Genomic DNA, 27551 nt, shown 5'->3' with positions numbered 1-27551 from the left:
CGGATAAACCATGGATCCCGAAGACAGTTTTTACCAGCAGAATAGTCTGATCTCATTTAGCAGTGGTTCTGACAGCGCACGCGGGGACTCTAACGATTCCTCTGGGTCTTTTAATTCTGCAAGAAACACAGTGCTGCAGTCATTGAAAGACAACCACCGTTTGAGAACCGCTACCAGTTACAATCCAAATATAAAAGACAGTGGCAGTTGCAATAAAAATGTGAGAATCACTTCAAGTCGTAAACGGATTACTCAGGACAAGGGGAGTAGCATCGATAGCTTAAGATCCCTTGTGACAGACAATCACCCGAATATACACGAGAAAAACAGTACCAATGAAAACGTGAGATCCTCAAGTAAGAAAAATTGTATACGTCAAAATGACAGGTCTCATCCTTCTAGACATCGAGGATGTAAAACACTTCCAGAAACTGACTTAGAGAACGATGTAGACAGTAAATATTCCAATACAAGATCTGAAAGTAGTCAGCGATCTAGACTAGGTTCTGATCTAGGAGTTCTAATGCAGACACCGGAAGTAGATCACTCCGTTCAAAACGTATTGTCAGACGAAGCGCTTCCGGAGCTTCGTGTTGCAGCATCGATGACGTTCGACATAAACGTTGATTACATTTCCGGCAGCGACTGTCTGGCTCCACCCCAACCGCATCTTATACCGGAAGTACGTCAAACACACACATCACACAACCGAACGTCTGCGGATTCCATGAATTTAAACAGACGACAGCTCCCACCTCTGCCCTCGCAGACGGGTAGCGAGACTTCCTGTTACATCTCCTACGACCAACCGGTGGAGCCGGTCAAACGAGTCAGAAGGAGAGAACCCAGACATTCTCTCCATGCCAGACGATCTCTGATCCTGATCACAATGCTCTCCGTCCTTCTAAGTCTAGCGTCAGTTGGGTTTCTAGTTCTGCTGATTACAAGACAAACCCCTAGCCCCAATAATAAACTCTTCAAGGGTCTGTACGAAGCGTGTGTTGAATGTTTAGAGAGCTTTGATCATATCGATCTATTGACAGTTAGAAAAGAGAAAGACAAATCTTTTTGTTGCGCCACTCTTGATGATCAAATGTATGCGCTTGTACTTATGGTGAGTATTTTCTCTTGTGTGACACATTTTATTTAACATACTGATTGGTGATTGTATATCATGAGTGGGTATAACAGTAAATGGTTCGCATTTTGGATACAACGGGACAAGTAACTGCCATGTAGATTTCATTTGCCTAATTCTTCGATTAGTGGTTAGGGTTAGGGTTAGGGTTAGGGTTAGGGTTAGGGTTAAGGTTAGGGTTAGGGTTAGGGTTAGGGTTAGGGTTAGGGTAAGGGTAAGGGTTAGGATGACAAGCCTGTAGGTCTCGAGTTCGGATCTGGGTTTTGGTGTTTAGAGTAAAGAACGTTCTTGAGCCCGCTCAGGTCTAATGGGTACCTGACCCACGCTAGGGAAAGTAAAGGTGGCTGGGCATAGTGCAGCCCATTACATGCATTCACATGCATTAGTAAACAAACATCTGCCTTCTTGACCGTTAGGTCTGAAAGCGTAACCTTACTATTGACATCAATGGAATCGTTTTAGCTCTGACCAACATCAAAAACATTTACTAGAAATAAGCAGAGGGCCTTGTCTATCGTGTAATTGTTAGAGTTATGGTGTTAATCCTGACGGAACGAGTTTGTTATTTCGAAATGTGTGGAAGTAGGTTACGGGTATTTTTGTTTTCATTCGAAGAAGCGCTAAGTAGATTCATGTAATGCAATTGTTGTTTTCATTTTAAAAGAAAAACATGTTCTTAAAAAATACAATGGCTAGTGTATTGTTGAAACCGCATCGTTCATTATTTGTTTAACCGAGTTTTCATGATAAACTTTTGTCGTAAAACGTGTTTCACTATATATATATATATATATATATATATATATATATATATATATATATATATATATATATATATATATATATATATATATATATATCTAGTCTTTTCTTTTTAAATGCAGATTCGAAACAAGAAAAACCAAAGTAAGCAATATACAATATATAGGCTACAATCTTTATAATATATATTTAGTACTCAACACATTAAATCTTATATATATATTTACATTGTATGGCTTAAATGCATACTACTTATTATTTCTTTTTCGATAGTTATTTATGGATACCATCTACTATAATGTTTCAGCAAGCATCAACTTCAGCAAAGAGACCATCGAACTGAACGTCACACACACCCGCTACCACCAAGGGGTAAAACGTCAAAAGAGATCCAGACCAGACAAAGTATTCACGGTGACTCGAACTGGCTGGTACCGGGTGTCCTTGAACTTGAGGGCAGCCTGTTTACCGTCGCAGAAGGTTAGCATCGTCAGTTATACTTATATATAGTGGTCGGCGTGGTCGAGTCGGTAAAGCAGATAGTTACTAAACCGACAAGTTTCGAGTTCGAAACCCTGGTGGATGAGGCTCGTTAGCTGGGGAGATCCAGTCATAGAGGGAAGACAACCCCAAATATTCTATGGAAGCAAATCCAAAAAGAAAAGCAGGCTGTAATTGGAGTAGAAGGCCACAATGGCGTTTAACACGTTGAAACGTATACTTAACTGTTTTGCAGTGGATCCCTTCCAACACTAAAATTAAGACCGAAGAAGAAGAATATACTTGTGAAATGTTAAAATTAATAAGTATTTAGGATTATTCCGTCTTAATATTTATACAATCATGTTGCATTTTAAATGCACTTTAGTATTAAATAATAAGTTGGTTAAAATATTTTATGATTACAGCTATCTTCTCAAATAACAGATGCAATCCTAAATTTTAATTACATCTTCTGATTAAGTTCTTCTTCTTCGTTCTTAATTTTTAGTGTTGGGAGGGATCGAACCTTATCTGCCAGAGGGTTTGAACTCGAGACTTTTTTTTTCGAATTTATCAACCATGAGCTTTGCCGACTCGACCATGCTTCCATCACAATTAAGGATTACGTGTCAACTGGTTATGCGCCATTAAGGCCATTGACTCCGATTTCAGCCTGCATTTCTTTGGGGATTTGCTTCCATAGCCTTTGTCCAACCAAGAACAAACTACAAGGCAGCAGTTGTTTGATTTTGGAGTTGTCTCTCCTAGAAGAGTGGCTGTCCCCAGCTAACGAGCCTCATCTGCCCGAAGGTTCGAACTCGAAACTTTTCGGTTTAGCAACCATGAGCGTTACCGACTCGACCCCGCCGACCCTTCTGATTTAAAATAAATTTTATTACATATTGTGTGAAGTTCTAAACATGATTTTGTATATTTTTCATTAAGCCTTGGTCTGAAAGTTGACAAATTTAAAACCCGCAACGAAGACTAATGTTCATTTTTTTCAAATCAATAAAAGTAGGGTAACATACCCTTTGAGACCGGATGATCCCCATAGAAATAAAATGAAATCTGCATATGTTATTGCCTGATCAGCGCTTTGTCCAAACCGCCTTCTATACCTTAATCAGATTTAGGTACCACTTAAAAAAGCTCGGCACAAGGACATCTAGAAGAATCAACCTTGGAAAGATAACTCTTTGTATAGCCAAGCACGAGTCAGACACTGGCCCCTGCCCACCCCACTCAGGGAAAAATTATATGGGGCACCTGCCAAACTGGAGACCACAGTCCGGTTTGTTCACGAAGTTGGACTTGTTGTCTGAATCCTCCACCATATTCTCAATTAAGAACGAAGAAGAAGAAACTCTGGTTAACAGTCGTGTACTCCACCACCCCGATACATAGTCTCATTTTTGTTCTTACAAATACAGATTTTCAAATGTTTGTAACAAAAACACACTGTAAAACCAGTTCTGCAAGAGATATAGATGGAAAACCCCACATCGAGCTTATTTTAAAAATGTTGCTCGTCACAGTTCACTGAATTTTAACAGCATTTCATTGAGAACTAGGTCACCTGCGTTTATGCTAAAAGGCATACAATAGAAAGGCGCCAAGGACGTTTCTTTTTAGACTCGGCTCCTTAAAAAAATATGTTAGGGGCAGGTGGTGCCAGTGGCGGCGAGAGGTCAGGTGTAACCCGTTGTGGTAGGTTCGGCTGTCACCCCTGCTTCTTCTTCTTCTCTTCTTCTTCTTCGTTCTTAATTTTTAGTGTTGGGAGGGATCGAGCCGTATCTCAGTTATCTGCCAGAAGTTTTGAACTCGAGACTTTTTTTTAAATTTTATCACCCATGAGCTTTTGCCGACTCGACCATGCTTCCATCACAATTAAGGATTATTTGTCAACTGGTTATGCGCCATTGAGGCCATTGACTCCGATTTCTTTTTGGATTTGCTTCCATAGCCTTTGTCCAACCAAGAACAAACTACAAGGCAACAGTTGTTTGATTTTGGAGTTGTCTCTCCGAGAAGAGTGGCTGTCCACAGCTAACGAGCCTCATCTGCCCGAGGGTTCGAACTTGAGACTTTTCGGTTTAGCAACCATGAACTTTACCGACTCGACCACTCCGACCCTTACCCTGCTTCTAATCAGCTCCATATACACACATACACACAGTGCAGAACATCCCTAAACAGCCAACACCCATATCACAACAATTCAAAGCTACGTTAAAGCTTGCACTGCAGTGAATAGGACGAGTGGCATACCAGCCATTCAACTTTTTCCCTCGGTTTATTAAACTTTTCATCAGACATGTAATTTAAAAACGTCTCACCGCTTCGTCCTGGTGAGTCAAGGTGGTCTGATCAGTTATGTAACGTACAGGTGCGTGTCTGGTCACAGTTGGCTGACTTGAGTTAGTTCCAGTTTCGGTTGAGTTTCGAGAAGGCAATACCTGTCCATACAGGGACACTAAAGGGAGTTTCTACTTTCATTTCGATGCTTACATTGATGTGTTATTGAACGCTGTCCACAAAATATTACAGCAAAACAAGCAAAACAAGCTTGGTGAAAATCTGGGAGTGGCTAACAATAAAGCTGCTTTATAAATTGCATACTGCCAAACTGTGAGAATGCTTATAGATATATATATCTGTGTGAAGGGGGAGGGAATATATATATATATATATATATATATATATATATATATATATATATATATATATATATATATATATATATATATATATATATATATATATATATATATATATATATATATATAGGGGTCATCCATAAATGACGTCACACTCGCAGCAGGGGGGAGGGGGGTCCGTAATTTTGTGACGATGTGTGATGAGGGGGAGGGGGGGGGGGGTCAGATGTTGCGACGTCACATTTTTGCATTATAAAAAAGCAATGTTAGAAAACGAATTTTAGACGTTATTTCGCGTTTTAGATAACTGTTTTAATAAATTGTAATAGTTTAGACGAGATTTTGGAAAAATATCAATGTTTAAAAAAAATTCAACTGCAATTTTGAGGGGGGTTGTAGGTTGAGGTGTGACGTCATTTTAGGGGGGGGGTCTGGCTTTTTGTGACGAAGTGTGACGGAGGGGAGGGGGGGGGAGGTAAAAATCGTCAAAAAAGCGTGACGTCATTTATGGATGACCCCATATATATATATATATATTAGTAGTAGCGGCAAGATGCAATAAATATATACATATATATATATATATATATATATATATATATATATATATATATATATATATATGTATATATTTATTGCATCTTGCCGCTACTACTAATCATGCAAGAAGTGTGATGTTCTTTGTTAGGTTGCGTTCAAACCTTTTTCGCAACACCCAAAAGCGACAGAGGTGTATAACCACCTGTCTGTAGGTTTTCCGACACGGCTTAGGAACTTAGCTGCTAAGCTGTAGACACCCTTATTTGGTAAGGACATATCCAACTCTTGTAACAAATCACACTCCGACTGCAGGTTCGAGATTACAACAGTTTATTTGTTGATGAATAATCAGTGTTCAAAGAATAATGTGAAAATCTATAGACATCCAATGCTATAAATCAGGGGTCTCCAAACTTTTCAGTCCGAGGGCCGCATTAACATGTCTTTGATTTTTCTGGGCAAAGTTCCTCAGCTATCACGAACAAACGTTTTTTTCCGTGGACAAAAAGATCGCCGCGGGCCGGATAAGAGGACTTCGCGAGCCGTAGTTTGGAGACCCCTGCTATAAACTATAAACCCAAACTGTACCACTAGTATCTGAAAATAAGAAATAAAACAAACTTGCTCTTTTTAATGAAAGTTTTAGATGCGCGTGAGGTCTGTTACATATTTCAGAGAGTAAAGTTTTATTTAAAAAAAAACAACTTGATTTTTTTTTTATTCCAGGTGCACTTAAAAACCTTTTTTAAAAATGGTTTTTATTTCTATTATATTGAGGTTATTTCCAGGAATTAAGTGCGTAGGATGATTTGGGTTGAGTTCACCTAACCGTATCGCGTATACAGCCTTCAATTTAAAAAAAGGGTCATAAAATAATATTAAAATTAACTAAAATATATGAAAGGTAGAACCTTAATTTCTGAACTTGTCTTTTATAATTTTAAACTTTTACAACTTTCAAAACCTGCACAATTCTTACGTATTGTTTCAGTAATTATTTTTCTTTATGAACCAAGCATACTATTCTACATTTTTCCATTTCATGGCTATTTCAATTTATCTTAAGTCATCATACAATGATTAAAGCTGTGCATTTTTCTCAAACTTCACAGAACACAATTATAAAAGTTTGGCGAACATTTCTAAATCGACACAAAAAAACTTGTAGGGAACAGATCTCAAGCGTTAGATGCCCTTTAGTTTGGTTAAAAGACTACTTTTACGAAGGTAAATTTTACATTTGGATTGCGATTTTGGTTTGCATTTAACCACGTGTTTAGACTTTAAAATGTTTTTTTAAAAACTAATTAATATAAGTTAACTAATTAAAGAAAAAAAAAATGAGAGTAATATATATATTAAATATATAGCCGAAAATGAGGCTCGCCTAAACATTAGATAGTGCTCTATATCAGAGGCGTAGCGAGGGGGGGTCGCGGACCGCACCGGGTGACACCATTTAGGGGGGTGACACCAAAGTAAATATATAGAGAGAAACACTTGAGGGGGGTGCAAATCGAATCGAAAGTTTGACGGGGGGGGGGTGCAAATCGAAAACTTGACGGGGGGTTGCAAATCGAAAGTTTGAGGTGGAGGGTGCAAATCGAAAATTTGAAAGTTTGTCCCCGGGACAACGCCTCTGGAGGCATTAAGTGCCGCACCGGGTGACACCCGACCTCGCTACACCACTGCTCTATATATCACAACCATGTACTATTTGCATATTCAAATTTCAAAAAAAGCAGGAACTAGATATCGATTTTTTATCCAACGCCCGAGTTAGACATGTTATCAAACACTTACAATTTGTTACTTAGAATCGCCTTCCTTGTAACCCGGTATCAACTTTCCTGGTTGATATAAAGTTCTGATAAACATGTCAACATTGCCTTATCGTTTTGCATGGAAAACAATCTGTATTATTTTTTCTTTCTCGTATAGGAAGTATATAGGAAGTATTGTAATCGTGAAAATAAATCGAGATTTTCACAGATCTCGACGTTTTTGCACCTCCCTGAGTCGGAAAAACATAGTTTTGCAATTTTGTCTCTGTGTGTGTGTGCATGTGTGTGTGTTTGTGAACACGATAACTTGAGTACCGTTACAGCTAGATTGATGAAATTTCATATGTAAGTATAATATTGAATTTGTAGTTCTGTGTTAATTTTTCAGCGATTTCCGATAGCCGGAAGTGGAACTTATTCTAGTTTCAATTTTTTCAAAAGTCTATAACTTAAGTACTATTTCAGATAGATAAAAGAAATTTCATATATGTCATGATTAAAAGATCTACTTCTCTGCCTTTTGACAAATTTTGAATAATTTTCGTTGACCGGAAGTAGTAATTTACGCTATTTCCGAATTCTCAAAAAACGCTTGTGAATTTATAAAGTACTAATAATATTCCGCACTATTATACACAGATTGTTTTGCATTCACGTGGTGTGCAATTCTTTTTTCTACGAGATTCAATTCTATTTTCAAAAGTTTAAGTAATTAAAAATGGATTATTAAAAATCATATCTATATCCTTAGTTGCCGTCACTCGTAGTGTTATATATTATTACGAATATTCGAGAAAGCTTATGAGAGATCAAGGTACTCAAGTTAGCGTGTTTACAGACACACATACACACACATACATACATACAGACATACGGACAAAATTGCAAAACCATGTTTTTCTGACTCAGGGATTTGTACCCGGATTCAAACTCGAGACTCGGGTTAGCACTCTAGCGCTCTACCGCTAGACCACGATTTGAGAATGGTGTGATAAAAAAAAAAAAATATACAACCATCTATTTAACAGCATGATAAAAAACAACCATAAACTAACACATATTACTTGTACTTATAAATCATTTGAAAGGAATTTAAACATTCACTTTTTTTCAGCCGGCGTATTTGTACTACATAAAGATGATCACATATATGCTACAACCACAACAGATGGAGATGGAAGCCAAGTTACTATAGCGGGACTACTTCATATATCAGCCAGTCTTAACGTATCTACAATTGAAAACTGAAACTTCACAGTTTAAAGAACAACAGAGTTTTAACAATACTAATAAAAAATGTGTACAATTCCGAGAAGCGCTTTTTTTGCGCATCATAAAAACTGAACTAGAATTATAAAATGTCAGATTATGATTTCATGTAAAAATGTGCAGATTCCAAAATGGATTGATTATCGTCTATTTAAAAATAGAACAATGATGTTATAGTAAATGTAATATACATTTTTGTAAATATGTAAATACATGAAACACATAACTTTCTTTCTTAATGAAAAGAAGTACTTCATTTTATAACAAGTTGTTTAAAGATGTTATTTAAATAATGCCTGATTTGGGTTGATAAATGAGTGTTCTCATGTTGGTTTAACATTCTCTGCAATTTCAGACACAAAATTCATCTAAAAATCTATTATTCTACAATGCCTCGACATATTCAAACATCGCTTTTATAGATGTTGTTTTTAAAATGTTATTTCAATTATTATATGATGTTGTCTTATCATAATTAAATTAGTATAATATATATAAATACGCTGTTCTTTTGTTTTTAGATCTAAAAAGACTTTGTTTCAAGTACAAATTGAGCATTGCAAATCCATATATATATATATATATATATATATATATATATATATATATATATATATATATATATATGTGTGTGTGTGTGTGTGTTTATGTGTTTTATTGTGTGTAAACATTTATTTATTTATATTTATATTTACAACTACACATACTGTTCAAAGAAAAGCTAGTCGTTCAGGCTTTGTCAAGTATTTTTTTAAAATTAAGCGTTTGTTTAATGAAACTGAATATGAACTCTAAACATAAACTAAAAACGAAAACATCAATACAGATACACTACTTATTTACATTTTTATATATAAAAAATAGAGGACGCTTATAATGTCAGATAAGTTCTATAATAAGCAATCGATGGCAAGGCCTCGTATGAATTGGGCAAAACAAAACAAAGTATAAATGACCATTATTGCCTACATATTTACCATTTAATATATTTGAAAATTTACTCTCAATTTTAGCTCAAATACAATAATGTTTCAACCATGGATATTTTCCGAAGAAAAAACATTTTGCAAAATGAACAATGGCAAAAAAAAGACCATATTGTTAATTTATATGTAGGAGTCAATGGCCTCAATGGCGTATAACTAGGTGACAAAAGTATACTAAATTGTTCTTAAGGGAATCATACGAAGAAGAATTTATATGTGTACTCATAATTTAAGTAAGGTAAATTTGTTGTATTATGAATGTAAGACAAAGAAAGCTGTAACTTAACGTAAAAGATGACATTTTGTGGCTTCATGGGTATAACACCCTCTAACACCCCCCCTGCCATCGCCAATGGGTAGGCCTACAACTGTGTGGGTTAGTCGTTCGAATCGTGTTGTGTCAATTTATATGATCGTATGTGAGGATATTGTTCATAACTTGTGTTGCTGTTTGCCGCATGTAAAACAAAATGTATGTTTTGTAAACATAGTATTTTATTTTATTTCGCAATAGCGGACATATGAATAGTTTTCGAGAGTTCGAGTCGACAGAGAAATATTCACAAAGCGGGGAAAAATATCTTAAAATAATTTCAAAAGAAAAGTTGAGCAGGATGAGGGGATTTCTTAGGGAAACGTCTAAAACAGTTGATAATGCCCTAAATTGTGATTATACTTCTTTTTTTAGAAACCTCTACACAGGAGCACATATAAAATATAGTAAATTTTACCGAGCGTGAAATTCTTAAGTGCCCCCCCCCCCCACTTCCCCAGAACAAACGCCCCCCCCCCCCCGCCCGCTGGGTTTCCTACCTGTGTTGTAAGGACTTTGGTCTAAATTCAATTTGGGTTTCCCTGCAGTTCTTCAAACGTTATGGAGTAAGAAGGTAAGGATATTTCTGTAGTGTTACCTGTTAAACTAGCTAGTCGGATTTGCTTACGATTTTCGATAGGACTTCGCTATGTAGTTATGCAGATAAGCGTGCTCCTCATATTAAGACAGCCTAGTTTTGCAATGTTTATACATGCTATTATTGGTCGTTGCAGGGCAGATTAATGCGCATAGACCATTCGCCAAAATAATTGAATATGTTTTAATAGACACCGTACTACACTGCTTTACCTTTGGGGTTCTTCTTCGTTATTAATTGTACTTTTGGGTCGGATTTCCTCCAACACAATTAAGTTTTTCGTGTCAATCTGTTAGGCCGTTGCCTCCGATTTCAGCCTGCTTTTCTTTCTGGATTAGTTTCAAGAAGAGAAAAACAGCAAGGGAGCAGTTGTTTGATTTTGAGTCTTCTCTCTTTGATTAGATGTTGTAACCATATTTAGAGCCTCATCTTCCTGGAATTTCAAATGAACACCGTTTCCTTTTAGCAGCCAATAACAGATAGATTGGATGGTACATTAGCATCATACGGCATGGAAATCAATGCTGACAAGACTACGGCCATAACCAACATCCCGTATAGCGACATCCTCCTCTTTGGATGTGAGGCATGGACCGTCAACTTAGAACTCCTGCGAAGAATCCATGCCCTGGATATGAGATGTCTACGCAGACACCTATGGGTATTATACAGAGATCACATAACTAATGAGATATCCGGGAAGGGATCACTAATCCGATTGTTCCCTTTGAGAGTCCACTGATCATAGTCAAAACAAGAAAATTGAGTTGGTATGGGCATGTTACAAGATCCAAAACAATGTTGCAAGGTACTGTGCTAGGAGGGAGAAGTAAGGGGAGGTAAAGACGAAATTGTATTGGTGACATCAACAATTGGACTAGGCTGCTCGTCTCAAGTACTCATCAAAATATCAGAGAACCGGGATGGATGGCGAAGAATTATGAAGTCAACCGTGGTGCCCTCAACGACCAACCCCCCCCCCCCCCCCACGTAAAAGATTAAGAGACAGTGATGATCATGAACCATGAACCAAAATATACATTTGGAACTTGTACAAAAAATTAAGATTTTAATACTATAATTTAAATCATTTAAAAGAAAAGAAATAACACATGGTACTTGTAACAATTTTTTTCCCGTGAACAAAATTATAATTTTTTAAATTAAAATATTTTCACTCTGCTTTAATTTGTTGTTTAGTTAAAATTTAAAAGTATACTTGATATTTTAAAAAAAACTATGTAAATGACAACATAAGTCAATTTAAGTTACATTCAAAATAAAGACGACTCATTATAATAATGTCCACGAAAATTAAAGAAATGTGATATCCAAATTTTTTAAATCTATTTTAGATGCAATCCTGTTTAATTATTTGTTTTCAGGACAAGTAGATAAAATGTTCATAACATTATAAGAGCTAATAATATTCAGCTGCAAACTGTAGATGAAACAATCATGTCAATGGAGGCGAATCATTTCAGCTTTGACAGAAAATGTGATTCAAGAAGCGACCTGTACACCGCGCTCTACAGCTTGCCGGGGGAGCATCAGCACTTCCAGAGGGTAAAGACGCGTCAGCCCCCTAAGCGTACTCACAGTCTCCCCCCGGGTCACTACAACAACCACAGACCCTCATCAGCCCCACCGTTGCCCCCTAGCCCCGGGCACATCCCGACCCAGAAGCTGCTTCCCGAACGTCCTCTCCAGCGTAAGAAGAAAACTAAATGTCTCGAGAAAAAGAACGTGCTATATATAGCGTTGATCGCGCTAGTCTTGGTGCTTACTGTTGTTCTCTTGATGATTTATCTGACTCGATCAGACTCGTGTCAGAAAAAGCTCCCAGAATTCCAGCCCCAGAACTGCAGTAGCGTGTTACTTAACTGTCAGACCGGAGAAGTAATCAAAACTACTGGAGCACCGGAAACTACATCGTTTCAAACTTCCTTATCTGACGTAAGCATGAGTTTAAAATTTCGAACATATTTACTTCTTAGTGTGTTATACACTTCTTTCTTTCAAACTTACGTTTATTTTTTACTTATTTATAAAATATACGTAACAGTAACCATGCAACGTATTTTCTAAGTTTTTATCAATGTTTTTTTTTTTTTTGCTTTAAAGACGTCAAACAAATGTGTAATATTAAGGGATTGGTTGGCTTATTAATTTTTCTGCTTTTTTGTATGTGGTGGTGGTGGATGGAAGTGTTTTGTAAGACCTATTTTAATTCAAATTTTTAGGAAGTTTTCACTGTTTGTTTATAGCTAGACAAAGACTTACAATGACTGTATATAAAACTATCACAGGAATACTAGTAACAATTATTCGAGGACTTACATTAACAGTATATAAAAATATCAGTAGTACTAGTAACAATTATTCGAAGACTTACAATAACTATATAAAAATATCAGTAGTACTAGTAACAATTATTCGAAGACTTACATTAACTATTCAAAAATATCAGTAGCACTAGTAACAATTATTCGAAGACTTACAATAACTGTATTTAAAAATATCAGTAGTACTAGTAACAATTATTCGAAGACTTACAATAACTATATAAAAATATCAGTAGTACTAGTAACAATTATTCGAAGACTTACAATAACTGTATATAAAAATATCAGTAGTACTAGTAACAATTATTCGAAGACTTACAATAACTGTATATAAAAATATCAGTAGTACTAGTAACAATTATTCGAAGACTTACAATAACTGTATATAAAAATATCAGTTGTACTAGTAACAATTATTCGAAGACTTACAATAACTATATAAACATATCATTAGTACTAGTAACAATTATTCGAAGACTTACAATAACTGTATATAAAAATATCAGCAGTACTAGTAACAATTATTCGAAGACTTACAATAACTGTATATAAAAATATCAGTAGTACTAGTAACAATTATTCGAAGACTTACAATAACTGTATATAAAAATATCAGTAGTACTAGTAACAATTATTCGAAGACTTACAGTAACTGTATATAAAAATATCAGTAGTACTAGTAACAATTATTCGAAGACTTACAATAAACCAGAAGATTTTGTTTAATCTTCTTATTTTTATTGCATTCAAAAGCTTTTTAGTTTAGACATTTTTTATATATTATTTTGTTGTAAGCTATTATTGAATTTTTTTTTTCTTGAACAGACCATCACAGTGACGGCTCCCATTAAACCAGCAAGCACAGGTAGGTAACTTACATTGGTAATGTTTTTAAATCCCGGTCTTCCAATTTACATTTTCAAACATCAACTATCAATATTTTAAAATGATAACTAAAAAATTTGTGAATAAAATAGTCTACAAATAGACAAGGCAGAAGTATGGGTCAGTGTGTGTCAGTGTGGGTCAGTGTTGGTCAGTGTGGCTCAGTGTGGGTCAGAGTGTGCAGTGTGGGTCAGTGTGGGTCAGTGTGGGTCAGTGTGTGCAGTGTGGGTCAGTGTGGGTCAGTGTGGGCCAGTGTGTGCAGTGTGTGCAGTGTGTGTCAGTGTGGGTCAGTGTGTGTCAGTGTGGGTCAGTGTGGGTCAGTGTGGGTCAGTGTGGGTCAATGTGGGTCAATGTGGGTCAATATGTGTCAGTGTGGGTCAGTGTGTGTCAGTGTGGGTCAGTGTGGGTCAGTGTGGGTCAGTGTGGGTCAGTGTGGGTCAGTGTGGGTCAATGTGGGTCAATGTGGGTCAGTATGTGTCAGTGTGGGTCAGTGTGTGTCAGTGTGGGTCAGTGTGGGTCAGTGTGGGTCAGTTTGGGCCAGTGTGTGTCAGTGTGGGTCAGTGTGGGTCAGTGTGTGTCAGTGTGGGTCAGTGTGTGCAGTGTGGGCCAGTGTGTGTCAGTGTGGGTCAGTGTGTGTCAGTGTGGGTCAGTGTGGGTCAGTGTGGGTCAGTGTGGGTCAGTGTGGGTCAGTGTGGGCCAGTGTGTGCAGTGTGTGCAGTGTGGGCCAGTGTGTGTCAGTGTGGGTCAGTGTGTGTCAGTGTGGGTCAGTGTGGGTCAGTGTGGGTCAGTGTGGGTCAGTGTGGGTCAGTGTGTGCAGTGTGTGTCAGTGTGGGTCAGTGTGGGTCAGTGTGGGTCAGTGTGGGTCAGTGTGGGTCAGTGTGTGTCAGTGTGGGTCAGTGTGGGTCAGTGTGGGTCAGTGTGGGTCATTGTAGGTCAGTGTAGGTCAGTGTGTATCAATGTGGGTCAGTGTGGGTCAGTGTGTATCAATGTGGGTCAGTGTGGGTCATTGTAGGTCAGTGTGGGTCAGTGGTAACTGTATTTGTAATCCAATCCTATATAAGTTTACATGCCAGCCAATGCGAGTTGTGAAGCAGTTTTTGCTTGTAACACTGGAAGTAGAGTGATAAATAATGAAAATAACGACACCCCCCCCCCCCCATCACCCCACCAAAAAAAGGGAAAATGTACTCAATATCAATGAAAATATAAATGATATTGATCACTTAATTACTGAATCATTTTAACGTGCTTGTGAAAATTAATCAACAAAGCACACACACACACACAGTTGCAAAAAAGGCAAAACACGAATAATTTGCGATACAACTTGTATGCTTTAAAGGTTAAAAAATTGAGTACACACGAGTAATCTTTATCGGTGACTTTAATGTTGATTTTTTTTTTGCCAGATGACGTCACGAGTCCACCTGACAATACAAAGAGCTGTGGGGAGGGAGAGGCGTGTGTCAAGTTGACCTTTCAGATACCCAGCCCACCATTTCAATGTGAGTAACGTTATGAATGTGTCCAGTTTGGGCTTGAACCCTAGACTTCATTGTTTCTTTATTTTATTTGACCGTGAATAACAATTGGATGAATTTACAGAGCTTAACGGTCAGAGCTTAAAGATTGCATGCAGCATGTCTTAATTCTTGTGGTGGAATTGATTCCCTCCAACACAGTAAAGTATTACGTTTCAACTCTGATTTCTGCCTGTTTTGTTTTATGGATTTGCCTCCATAGCCTTTGTCCAACCAAGAACAAACTACAACGCAGCAGTTGTTTGATTTCGGAGTTGTCTCTCCTAGAAGAGTGTCTGTCCGTAGTTATCAAACCTCATCTTCCCGGGGGTTTGAACTCAGACATTTTCTGAGCTTAACTGACCCGACCATGCCGACCTCTAATGTGCTTAAAATATTTTAAAAATACTATTTCATTTTATTACTTTAAACTTTAGAAAAACATTTCAAATTGTTCTTATCTAGAACATACCATAGCCAATGAGCTTTGTATTGCTAAGCTAAACCACTCGAGCACGCTATTCTACTTGATAGATTGCTCATGATAAGTTCCAGTAGCGTAGTGAGGACGGGTGTCACTCGGTGCGGCACTTAAAGGTGTCACCACCCAGAGGCGTAGCGACCCTTCCCGGGGACAAACTTTAAACTTTTGATTTGCACCCCTTCAAACTTTTGATTTGCACCCCCCCCCCCTTCAAACTTTCGATTTCCATCCCCCCCCTCAAACTTTCGATTTGCACCACCCCCCTCAAACTTTCGATTTCCATCCCCCCCCCCTCAAACTTTCGATTTTCACCTCTTTAAAGACTATTTAACATTCGAATTAATCACTTAATTAAGTGGAATTATCATTTTTAGCTATATATTTTGCTATGTTTTGCCTTGGTGTCACCCCCCCCCCTAAATGGTGTCACCCGGTGCGGTCCGCACCTCCAGCCCCCCCCCCCCTCCCTTGCTACGCCTTTGATTAGTTCGCCTTTTTCTAAACTGTTGGCTGTTGAGCCATTACAACGTTATCTTATCGTGGGGACGGTTTCGGAGCTTAAGTGGAAATAAGGTTAGAATAAGGTAAGAAAAAGATTGGAAGCCCCCGAGTTCCCTAGCAGCTAGCTGAGCATATGGGTCCCTTAGATAGAGGTGCTTGCAAAAGGGGTCAAGGGTGCTACCTGATTCATATGTCAAACTGCATCTGGAGCGTCCTCCGTTGCCCCGGCTATCAAGTGACCCAGGGCGTACCTAGGCTCCCATATGAGCACCAATATTCTCTTAAACTGTAGACTCCCTCATCATCAGCATAATTTTTTTCTTTTTGTTCCAGAGCCTCTGTAAAAGCTTTCCACCCCCTACAATCTCCTGCCACTCTTTTCATCTGTTCCCAATCCTTCCTAATCCTTTGGGCCTCCACTACAACCCTATGTCGCCATGTCTTCCACGGACCCTGGCTACTCGGTTACGCCTTTGCGAGAAAGAATTATTATTATTCCATTTATATATTAGACTAATTACCTAGATCCTAACAAATCTTTATTCAACAGGTAGTCCAAATAACGCATCAAAAAATCTCAAGCTGAACGACAAGGCGGTGTTTGGCACAACAGACAGTGGTATTAGAATTAGCAAGAATGTCTCGGTCAACGTGTCTAGGTCTGGATGGTATTTCATTTATTCCAGTCTAGCGTTCACTTTCGACTGCACGTCGACATGTAAAGGAAATGGTGACACGGTAACAGCATCGTTACGTTAACTTTTTCATGTTTACATTCATACATTTCTCATGTTTCATTCATACATTTCTCGTGTTTGCATTCATACACTTCTTATGTTTTCATTAATACATTTTCATGCTTTCATTCATACATTTCTCATGTTTCCATTCATACATTTCTTATGTTTTCATTAATACATTTCTCATGTTTTCATTCATTCATTTCTCATGCTTTCAGTAATACATTTCTCATGTTTACATTCATACATTTCTCATGCTTTCAGTAATAAATTTCTCTTGTTTGCATTCATATATTTTTCATGTTTACATTCATACATTTCTCATGTTTACATTCATAAATTTCTCATGCTGTCAATAATAAATTTCTCATGTTTGCATTCATATATTTTTCATGTTTACATTCATACATTTCTCATGCTTTCATTCATACATTTCTCATGTTTCCATTCATACATTTCTTATGTTTTCATTAATACCCTTCTCAAGTTTTCATTCATACATTTCTCATGCTTTCAGTAATACATTTCTCATGTTTGCATTCATACATTTCTCATGTTTGCATTCATACATTTCTCATGTTTGCATTCATACATTTCTCATGTTTGCATTCATACATTTCTCATGTTTGCATTCGTAACTTTCTCTTGTTTTCATTCATACATTTCTCATGTTTGCATTCATACATTTCTCATGTTTGCATTCGTAACTTTCTCTTGTTTTCATTCACACATTTCTCATGTTTTAATTCATAACTTACACATGTTTTCATTCATAACTTGTTTTCATTAATAACACACTAAGATAACATCTGCATACACATTTATTAAAACAAAGCCTCAAAGAAAATACATAAAAAGTAAACTATTAATATGTTTGATACGTGCATATGCTAATGGACTGTTATTAATTGAAACCATACTACTGTACATGTTGCTGTTGCAGATGTATCATAAAGTGAGGTTGTATCGGATCCTTGTCAACACAGACCCAACTAAAGACATCAAAAAAGAGATCTTTAGTGCGTCTCATTCGTGTTGTAAGGGCTGTGGTACAAGTCAACGTGTCAGCGTAGCTGGTGAGTCGTTTGTATTAAACTGTGTGGTGGTGGTGGGGGGGGGGGGGGGGGTAGATGGGTGGGTGAATAGGTTGGTGGGGGGTAGGTGGGTGGGAGGGGGTAGGTGTATAGGGATGGGGGTGGGGGGTGGGGGGTAGTGGCACAAGTCAACGGGTCAGCGTAGCCGGTGAGTCGATGTCTTAAAATGTGTGGGGGGGTGGGGGAGGGTAGGTGGGTGGGGGTGGGGGGTAGTGGTACAAGTCAACGGGTCAGCGTAGCCGGTGAGTCGTCTGTCTTAAACTTTGGGGGGGGGTGGTTGGGGGAGGGTAGTTGGGTGGTGGGGGGGGGGGGGTTGGGAGGTAGTGGTACAAGTCAACGGGTCAGCGTAGCCAGTGAGTCGTCTGTCTTAAACTTTGGGGGGGGGGGGGGGGTGGGGGAGGGTAGTTGGGTGGTAGGGGGGGGGGGGGGGTCGGGGTAGTGGTATTTTTGTTGGTACGATGTTTCGATTTTGTGATGATATCTTGATGCTGCCATATTTTGATGTTATTGCTAGTTAATGTGTTTTTGTTAGTCAGTCGGATTATTGAAAAAAAATTAAATTACAAGTCAGAGTATCACGTCTCTGTGTATAGCCATAATAGCTTCTATATTACAAATTAAAAGTAAAGATATATTTTAAGGTAAAGGGTTTTGATTGCCCTGTAGTAATAAAAGTTCCTTTTCGAACCTGACGGTCCATAGGGCAAGTAATGTAGACTTCACCCTTTTTATGACCTTGGCATCCGAAGGGATAGTGGCATCAACACTATGTCCAGCCGCATTTACTTTCTCTAATGTTTGTTATGTACCCATTAAACTCGGGTATTTCCTACGGAAATGAACCGGGATTCGAACTCGAGACTTTCAATTTAGCAGTAATAAGCTCTATCATTCCACCACGCAGTCCCATCATTGCTATGAAGCCGTGTATTAACCTCCCGGTGACCTTCACCTTAATGTCTTGGTTCCCTAATGTACGCAGGTGGAGTATACCAAGCAGTGAGCAATGACTTCATCTACTTTGATAGCACACGACCGGACCTCATCAACTTTGACAGCCCAGACACATTCGTCTACATCTCTCTTTTACACACTGACAACTGGGCATGGGATAAACCAGCGTCTTAAATAGCGGTTGAAAAACGTATGAGAAGACAGATTGCATAACTACTATAACCTATCGATTGAGATTTCTTATAATTAAATAAAAAACACATTCACACACGCACACATATACATACGTATATATATATATATATATATATATATATATATATATATATATATATATATATATATATATATATACACATGTGTGTGTGTATATATGCATTTTTATTAACCAATGTTTTTTTAATAATGGGTTTCGATATAGAAGGCTTGGTTATAAAACTTTTGATTCTAAAATTAATGTGGCATTACTTTTAGCTTTTAGAAAGCTAGCTATATTGTTTTTTTTTTTACAATATTGTTAAAACTTATTTGATTTCCTTTTATGAAATTATTCCTTTTTTGTGTTCAACTGAACAGTATTAGTGTTTTATTAGGTTGATAATGCACGTAGTTAGTGAATGCACTTAGATGTTGTTTTTCGCATCAAGGTAACTGTTACTTTTTCTTGAGATTGATCATGAACTTATTTAGTGAACGTATTTAATCATATGTAGCATTTAGTTGATTTTTTACCTTATATTTTTACAAACACTGCCGAATATTTGTCTTAGACAAAGCCTATATTTAACAAATGCAGCATATTTCTAGTATACGTCAATAACATACCTTGCAAATTGTATATGCATGGTACATGGCTAATATATTCATATTCTAGACGGGGGTATTATTCGAGCTTCCACATTTTATTTTGCATTTAATTCGTTTGTAGTAAAATAGTAAGATATTGAAATAGTGTGCATTTTTAATTGTTACGTTGCTCTTATTGTATATACTTTAAAGTTTACTTGCTTTTATCTATACATCTTATGGACAAATGTAGGATAGCCATTACATTGTCATAATATATTACTTCCCCACTAAAAGGCTTAAATTAAGTTGAGGAAGAGCATTTCGACCTTTACTTGGCTCAATGTTGTTTTTTATATGAACTATTTAAATTGACTTTCTGGGCAATTAAGCATTTGAAAATGACAAATGATTCAAGACAATAAAACAACTGTGATATTTTTTTGTACTTAATCATCGTAAACCTGTGAAAAAAAATCAGCTTTCTTCTTTTAGTGTATAAATTTTGCATTTATTGTTTTAAATTTTTACACCTATAATCTTTCTTATCACCAGCATTTAACTGCCAACAATTATTGATGACAAATAAATTTCAAACTGCTCTTAAATGTCATCGATATATTTGTTTTATAATAGATATAAATCAAATGGTTTTACTTAACATTTTTTTAAACAAAAAAACATTTTTTTTTATAAAACACTTTTTTCTGACTTTTATACTCGTCTTAAAAGTTAAAATGGTTCCAACACATTTTAAGATATTTTAAATTTAAAAAAAGTGTGTATATCTTGTTCAAATTTTGACAGTTATATAAAAGGCTGTTTTTAGTAACAATTTTTATCCAAAACAAAATACTTTATATGTATACATTTGTTATGTAATGTTTTTAATCAACAGAATTTCTTTAACTTCATTTTAAGAAAAAAGATTGTTGAACAATATTTGTGATTTATTTTTGTTGAACATTGCTTGTTTATTGCTCAAATATTTTTTACTAATGCATTTTACGCTTCGATTTGCGCTTCAAACTATTCCAAAGGCATTTTATGTAGGCATTTATTTTACATACTTTGGTGGCTATTTTATTAAAAGCTGTTTTAAAAGTGTTGTTGTCCACGATACTTGATAATTTCTGTTTAAGTTTGTAATGTGTTGTTTTTTTCAACTGTAAATAGAACTACGACAAATTAGAGGAAATAATTGCGTTAAGAAAGATAATTAATAAATAATTTAATTCGCCAGAAAAAAATACGTGAAAGCCAGCGTAAACGATGTTATGACACATTTGCTTGTTGATGGCGACGGGGTGGTCAAAGGGTAGAGCTTACGAGTGCTAACCTGAAACTCTCGAGTTCGAATCCCAAAATCTAGTCTGTAGGACGTCCCTGAGTTCACGGATTTTGTGGCGTATACCCGACTTACGTTACTAAAACAAAGATGGCTGTGTATAGTGCTGACCACACCCCCCCCCCACCCTGAATACTGAAGTCCTATAAACAGATGGACTTTACATTATCTTCCCATTAGGCACCAACAGAAGCAGATGAACATGCACCATGGTGTACATATAGCAATATTAACAGAAAGTGATATTTCAACGCCAGGGTAGACAAAGGTACAGAAAATAGTCCAAGTAAAAACTAGCATTCAGACACCAACGAGATCCGAACCTACCATTCCACACGGCACCTATTCGCCTTCGCCTTCCATGTGTAGAAATATTTGCACGGAAAACTATTGTCAAACACTATTGTCCAACTTGGACGATACACATCATTACGTATTAGCCTGATCTGGTATTCGCAGCTTCAGAAATTAGCATCGGCCATTTGTGCTGAGGTTAATTAGTGCGCTTTTCTTTATATGTCGCCTTGATGTATGAAGCTTTGTGTTTTTTTTTTAAAGAAGCTACGAATTTACTCGTTGGAGAAAATAAAATAAATATCATACACATTTAAGTGAAAGCAGTTCCTATTTTACCTATTATGTAGTTATGTGTATACTTGAACATTAATAAACAACTGCTAAAGTACTGATTACAATTATAAATAAAATACTCAAGCATAAAAAAATTGAACATTTTTATTTTTTTATAAAAACAGCCAAATCAGTAAATCGCTAATTTTGTCCATTCGATTTAAAAATTACATTAAGTTCAAATATTCGATTTGCAAAAAATCAGGTATAGAGAAGCAAATAATCAAGTGTTATGAGTGCCAATGTTCTTACAACAAGGGACACAATAAATTTTCGACACAGTAGAAACACGCACGTCAACATTTAGAAATGAGTCACAATTGTAACAATACGTCTGAGGTGAGCATCATTTGTAGATTGTGTCATGTCACTGACACTTGCATGTCAAGCTGACATGTTGTCTCAACTGTTAGTGTAAACTTGTTTCTTCCAGGAAATCAATTTTTTAAAGGGTGAGTTTAACTACTATTAGGTTGTCACATGTAAAGGACAACACCATGTGTGGTTGTTCGCGAGATGTTCTAATTGCCTGACTAAAGTAAATCTATTTGCCGTCTATATGACACAGGTACATCGTTCTACCACCTGTATGAGTCGGGTACATCTTTCTGTTACCTGTATGAGACAGGTACATCGTTCTACCACCTGTATGAGTCGGGTACATCTTTCTGTTACCTGTATGAGACAGGTACATCTGTCTGCCACCTAAGACAGGTAAATCTGTATTCCGCCTGTCTTACACAGGTACATCTGTCTGACACCTGTCTGACACAGGTAATCTGTCTCTACCCGTGTGACATCACGATGCCTCATCTGTCAACAGGACTAGTCCCAGGTAAGAAGAGCTGTAATCAAGATTCTCCAACTCTATTCCTGATACGGTCACGTAGATCCTGTCCCCAGCTGTCAACCTTATTACACCACCTGATATATCAGACAGTTATTTCATTATTTTTGTGATATAACACATACACATTACAGAGTTTTAAATAAAACAAACACATTAATTGAAATACACATCCACGAACAGTTAACTATTGTATTGATAAACCTATGTTTACGAACAGTAGATGCTGTCAGCGATATGTTTTAAATAATATTAAGTTAGTTATATTCTAGAGAGTTTTATATTTTACCTATAAAATAACCAGAGCAAAATTCACATGGTGTATTTGAAGAACTGAACAAAGGCATTGAAGTGTCTTCAGGCCCCATCAGTTGTATAGTAAACCGACTCATCTGGAGATTTAAAAATTGTATGGTTTTACTTTAATTTACCTTGATTTAGTTTACTTAACACAAGTTCAAATTATTGGTGTAATTGAATTTTTTGTTTAGTTATGTGATTTATGTTAAAGTTGACTTCAACTACCCCTTTGTAAGTTTGTTTTGTTTTAATAGACTGAACCTTTTCTTAGATCTCACACGTATCAAAGCTCAAGATAGATAATCTAAATCTTTTTATAAATCTGTGCAAGAACTCGTATTAATTAACCCGCACAGGTTAAATTGTTGTCTGATTGTGTGAGAACGTAAAATAAAACTGCTCTTAATGCTGAACTCAAAATCTTTCATATTCTTATATCAGGTGTGCTCTACTTCACCAGGTTAACGAGCACGTTGAGTCCACGAATTATTAACTAGATGTCTGGTGTTCGCGTATTACAATTGAGAACACAAAACGTCATGCGATATGTTTATATAACGGTAGAAACAAATACCTTATAATGGGTGCCTTCATCAGAGCTAGCTGGTCTAGGCTTTAAGTTGGTGGTAGAGTAGACAAAATACAATCCCGACTTGGCTACTTTAAGAAAGTCTCCTTGTATTTCCACACCTCTGAGGTAATTTTTACCTGGGAAATGATTACCAGCAGGGCTGTTTGTGATTGACAGCTGTGTTGGTTTGAGTCTGTCTACTGGATGAAGGGAAATTAAAATGTGTATACTGTACACCCTATAGAAGTGCAATATTAAAATATATTAAACCCGAAACGCCCGAGTTAGAAGCCTCAGGCAGTTGAGGCTCGCCAACTGGGAACAGCAACCCGTCTAGGAGAGAAAACTCCGAAATCAAACTGGAGTGAAGCTCTTTAGGCGATAGGATTACCAATCCTGGTTTCCTTTTTACAGCTCCTGCGACACTGCTGATTCCAAGCTGTAATGTAACGTCCTGTCCCTTGGGTTTATCAGGTGTGTGGAGAGGGGGGGGGGGGGCTGAAACATGGACAACATTTTGCTCTTCTCAACTTAGAACCCAGGATTTGTGCTTGGATTTCCAATGCGTAATCAACCAATTGTCTACTAGACTAGGGCGCTATAACTACAGCTAATTTTTTAAAAATATATTTATTTTGTTTTTGAGAAAAATGAAACTTTTTTCATTAAAAAAATAAAATAAAATAATAAAAATGCTATCAACTGCTCAAAATTTCAAACGCCAAAAATAGCAAGGCTAGAATCTACAATTGCCCAAAATTATTCTGCCAAAAAAGAGAAAATGAAATGGCCAAAGACATCCAACCCAGAACACAATAACATTGAAACAGTTCCTTTTAAAACATCATTACTGTGTTTGATGTTACCTCGATTGTCAGGTTTCGGCATGTTTAGTACCACGTGAGCGATCACTTTCTTGAACTTGTTAGGTTGACTGGAGTTGTCGATATCTTAGAGAAGAAATCAACTGTATAAATGACGAGCATAAATAAATAGCGTTAATTAAAATTGTAAACGATCTAGTTTAATTATACTAACACATATCTTAAATTTAGAAAACAATTCTTTGACTGATTTCAACTGAATGACAGCTTCCAAAAACAATTTCAAAACCCATTTTCTCTAGTGAAATTAAACAAAAAAAAAAAACAAGCCTAACCTTACCATCATGCTCTTGTGGAGTCAACTGAAAGTTACAAAATCAAAAGTTGCAGAAGTTCGTTTTATAATAGTACATCCTTCTCAGATGGAAAAATCAGCAACGAAAAAACAATATAATTACTTTTAAAAAATAATTACATAATTATGTCGGTTTTGAAAAACAATGAAAAATTTTAAAAAAGTAATACAATTTTTAAATTACAAAAATATACATAGAAATAGCAGAATTTCTATAGACAACTAATGCGAGTTCTCTGTTATTTAAATACTTATATTATAATGAACATTCTGTAATTCGAATTTAATTGGTATTGGCGGAAAAAAATGTTGCAATAAAGGAGTCATCCATAAATGACGTCACGCTTTTTTGGACGATTTGTACCTCCCTCCCTCCCCTCCGTCACACGTCGTCACAAAAAGCCAGACCCCCCCCCCTAAAACGACGTCACCCCTCAACCTACAACCCCCCTCAAAATTGCAGTTGAATTTTTTTGAAACATTGGTATCTTTCTAAAATCTTGTCTGAACTCTGTCAAAATAGAGTATTTTAATCAGTTTATATTACAATTTATTAAAACAGTTTTCTAAAACGCGAAAAAACGTCTAAAATTAGTTTTCTAACATTGCTTTTTTATAATGCAAAAGTGTGACGTCTGAACCCCCCTTCCCTTCCCCTCATCACACACCGTCACAAAATTACGGACCCCCCCCCCCCCTCCCCCCTACGAGTGTGACGTCATTTATGGACGACCCCTAAAAATAAATTTTAAAAACCTTGTAATTTAATAAACTTACCAAATTTATGATGGACGAACAGTATTTTCTAGAAAAGCAGTCATTATTTCTTCCTTGATCTCCTACATTTTCACATTCTTTCATTGAAATGTTGCTAGCTAGATCTAGACACTTCCATAGCATACTGGAACATGCTAAACGAGAATCGCATACTGTAGTGGACGGATCAGAATCATCAGACGCTGAAAGCAAGTACTTCACAAAAATAAGTCCCAGAAGGCTTAAACAAAATATGTTTAGGATAAAAGACGACACGCACAGGATTATTAAAGTCCGTCTATGAACGTTAAAAGGATGGGTCTTTATCTTTTTGGGCTTTACGTGGCGATGTGGGTTTGTTTGGTTGTGTGGTGGATCGGGTTGAAGAGAGTGGTATTGATGTTCAGAAGGCAATGTCGGCAATGGCCGGTTGCGGTACTGGTTTTCTGATGTTGAAGTCGGCAATGGATGATCTTCGGGGTTATGTTGTGATGTCGATGGAATTTGGTGATGAGTCTCTGTTGTTGAATTTAGTAACGGCCGATCTTGCTGTTGATTGTTCAATGAATCAGTGGAGAGTGTCCGGGTTGGTGGATGATTCAACAATGGCACATCCGGTAATGGCCGGCTCTGGATAGAAGCGGAGTAGAACGTGGAGCCGGATCTCAGAGAGAAGTCGCAGCTCTGGGAGCTGAGGATGGAGGAGATGGAACTCTCGCTGAACCCTCGCTGTCGGGCTGGGTGGAAGTAGTACTCACTCTCGGAGCGGAGGCTTCTCGTACGTCGGCCAGACATGTTTTGGGAGCTCAGTTACAATCTGTTTGATTCTTCAATGATAGCAGGACATCGGGATAAGCTCAGTTACAATCTGTTTGAACGATGGATTCTTCAATGATAGCCGGACATCGGGATAAGCTCAGTTACAATCTGTTTGAACGATGGATTCTTCAATGATAGCCGGACACAGGCTTAATTTGATTGGCGGCCAGACACAGTATCATGGTCAACTTAATTCGCGGCCATACATTGTAATAAACTCAGTTTGAATAGTAAATTGAAAGCGTAGTAACTTCAATATGATAAGCTCCAGGAAATATACATAAAGCTTAGTTTGAAGAGAGCTAGCCTTATTAATAAGCTTACTGTGGTTGGTGGTGACTTGACATGGTAATAAGTTCAGTTCATAGTAGTAACATAGTGACAATTTACATTTGTAGCAAAGATGCCTTGTTCATAGGCCTTTGACAAACTATTTAGTTCATCTAGATCTAGTAAATGTTTGAACATAAGCTTCAATAACAGAATACTAACTTAGCATTATTTGTTTATTTTCTCCATACTACGAGATTATATGGCCCAGATTATACTTTTTATGTGTGCTAGATTAGACAACCTATGTTGTAAGTTTTTAAAAATAGCGTCGATTATTGACGTTTATAGCACAACTCAAATTCAGGTTTGTTTATTAAAATCCACGAGAAATGTATTGACATTTTCGTAATACTTAACTCTAGAACGTCAGAGTAATCAAAACAACAATTGTTACTTAGAAATATTTGGTAGACGGTATAGTCAATTCACTGTTTGATTGTACTTTAAATACGCGTAACAATTAGAATATCTCAAACTCCACAATTTTAGAATCGATCAAACAAAAAGCCAACAAGAACGCATCATTTAATACTTTATATATCGAGAATAACAAATCTTCCATATAACATAAACAAAACACAATTTAAAATCAACATCATTGAATTAGAATATGAACACACAATTGTAATAATTTTAGAGTACACATACATCAATCAGCTGACTAAAGACAACATAAAGTTATGCTGGCCAGTCGAGATTATGAGTCAGACACATATCATATTACGTCACGATAACAAAGGTCAACGCTTTGTTTACTAGTGTTGAACTCTAGGGTCGATTACGATAACGTATCTAATTTTTTTTTAACTTGGCAGAGAGTACAACATATTTTACATTTTATTTGTTGATAGCATGAACTATAACATTGTGTAAACGTGTTTGTAAACAAACTAACAATAACATTACATAATTTAAAAAAAAAACAG

General features: G+C 36.8%; 3 protein-coding genes across 3 annotated transcripts; 2 read left to right on the top strand and 1 right to left on the bottom strand.

The window, feature by feature from the left end:
• Positions 1 to 10: 10 nt before the first annotated feature.
• Positions 11 to 11927, top strand: LOC131929719 (uncharacterized). Its single transcript, XM_059286059.1, has 7 exons — positions 11 to 1114; positions 2023 to 2044; positions 2208 to 2380; positions 6696 to 6810; positions 10484 to 10509; positions 11000 to 11194; positions 11919 to 11927. Exons 1-7 carry the CDS (start codon positions 11 to 13, stop codon positions 11925 to 11927), a joined length of 1644 nt encoding a protein of 547 aa, XP_059142042.1.
• Positions 10470 to 19307, top strand: LOC131929726 (uncharacterized). The gene is made up of 7 exons (XM_059286065.1): positions 10470 to 10509; positions 11919 to 12489; positions 13704 to 13743; positions 15173 to 15268; positions 16819 to 17006; positions 17952 to 18084; positions 19085 to 19307. Exons 2-7 carry the CDS (start codon positions 11992 to 11994, stop codon positions 19228 to 19230), a joined length of 1101 nt encoding a protein of 366 aa, XP_059142048.1. The 5' UTR covers positions 10470 to 10509; positions 11919 to 11991; the 3' UTR covers positions 19231 to 19307.
• A 2811-nt stretch (positions 19308 to 22118) lies between these two features.
• Positions 22119 to 24477, bottom strand: LOC131929717 (uncharacterized). Its single transcript, XM_059286056.1, has 4 exons — positions 24405 to 24477; positions 23542 to 23738; positions 22957 to 23059; positions 22119 to 22744 (listed from the first exon to the last, which is right to left on the bottom strand). Exons 1-4 carry the CDS (start codon positions 24424 to 24426, stop codon positions 22620 to 22622), a joined length of 447 nt encoding a protein of 148 aa, XP_059142039.1. The 5' UTR covers positions 24427 to 24477; the 3' UTR covers positions 22119 to 22619.
• Positions 24478 to 27551: the final 3074 nt, after the last annotated feature.

The sequence above is a fragment of the Physella acuta genome, unplaced genomic scaffold (assembly GCF_028476545.2).
Source record: "Physella acuta isolate Inbredline_101_S28 unplaced genomic scaffold, ASM2847654v3 ptg001665l, whole genome shotgun sequence".
Classification (NCBI taxonomy): domain Eukaryota; kingdom Metazoa; phylum Mollusca; class Gastropoda; family Physidae; genus Physella; species Physella acuta.
Note: the sequence above shows the minus strand (reverse complement) of the source record. Positions and strands in the feature narration are given on the sequence as shown.

Bases quoted from the DNA above. Each gene is read 5' to 3' on its own strand.
- LOC131929726 (XM_059286065.1), top strand. From the start codon at position 11,992: ATGTCAATGGAGGCGAATCATTTCAGCTTTGACAGAAAATGTGATTCA. The intron at 15,269-16,818 runs GTGAGTAACGTT...TTTATTCAACAG, and splicing joins ACCCAGCCCACCATTTCAAT to GTAGTCCAAATAACGCATCA. The intron at 17,007-17,951 runs GTAACAGCATCG...TTGCTGTTGCAG, and splicing joins GTAAAGGAAATGGTGACACG to ATGTATCATAAAGTGAGGTT.
- LOC131929719 (XM_059286059.1), top strand. From the start codon at position 11: ATGGATCCCGAAGACAGTTTTTACCAGCAGAATAGTCTGATCTCATTT. The intron at 2,045-2,207 runs GTAAGCAATATA...ATAATGTTTCAG, and splicing joins TCGAAACAAGAAAAACCAAA to CAAGCATCAACTTCAGCAAA. The intron at 10,510-10,999 runs GTAAGGATATTT...GTTTCCTTTTAG, and splicing joins AAACGTTATGGAGTAAGAAG to CAGCCAATAACAGATAGATT.
- LOC131929717 (XM_059286056.1), bottom strand. From the start codon at position 24,426: ATGCCGAAACCTGACAATCGAG. The intron at 23,739-24,404 runs GTAACATCAAAC...CCCTTCATCCAG, and splicing joins GCCGAAACCTGACAATCGAG to TAGACAGACTCAAACCAACA. The intron at 23,060-23,541 runs GTATTTGTTTCT...TTAAATCTCCAG, and splicing joins ATGAAGGCACCCATTATAAG to ATGAGTCGGTTTACTATACA.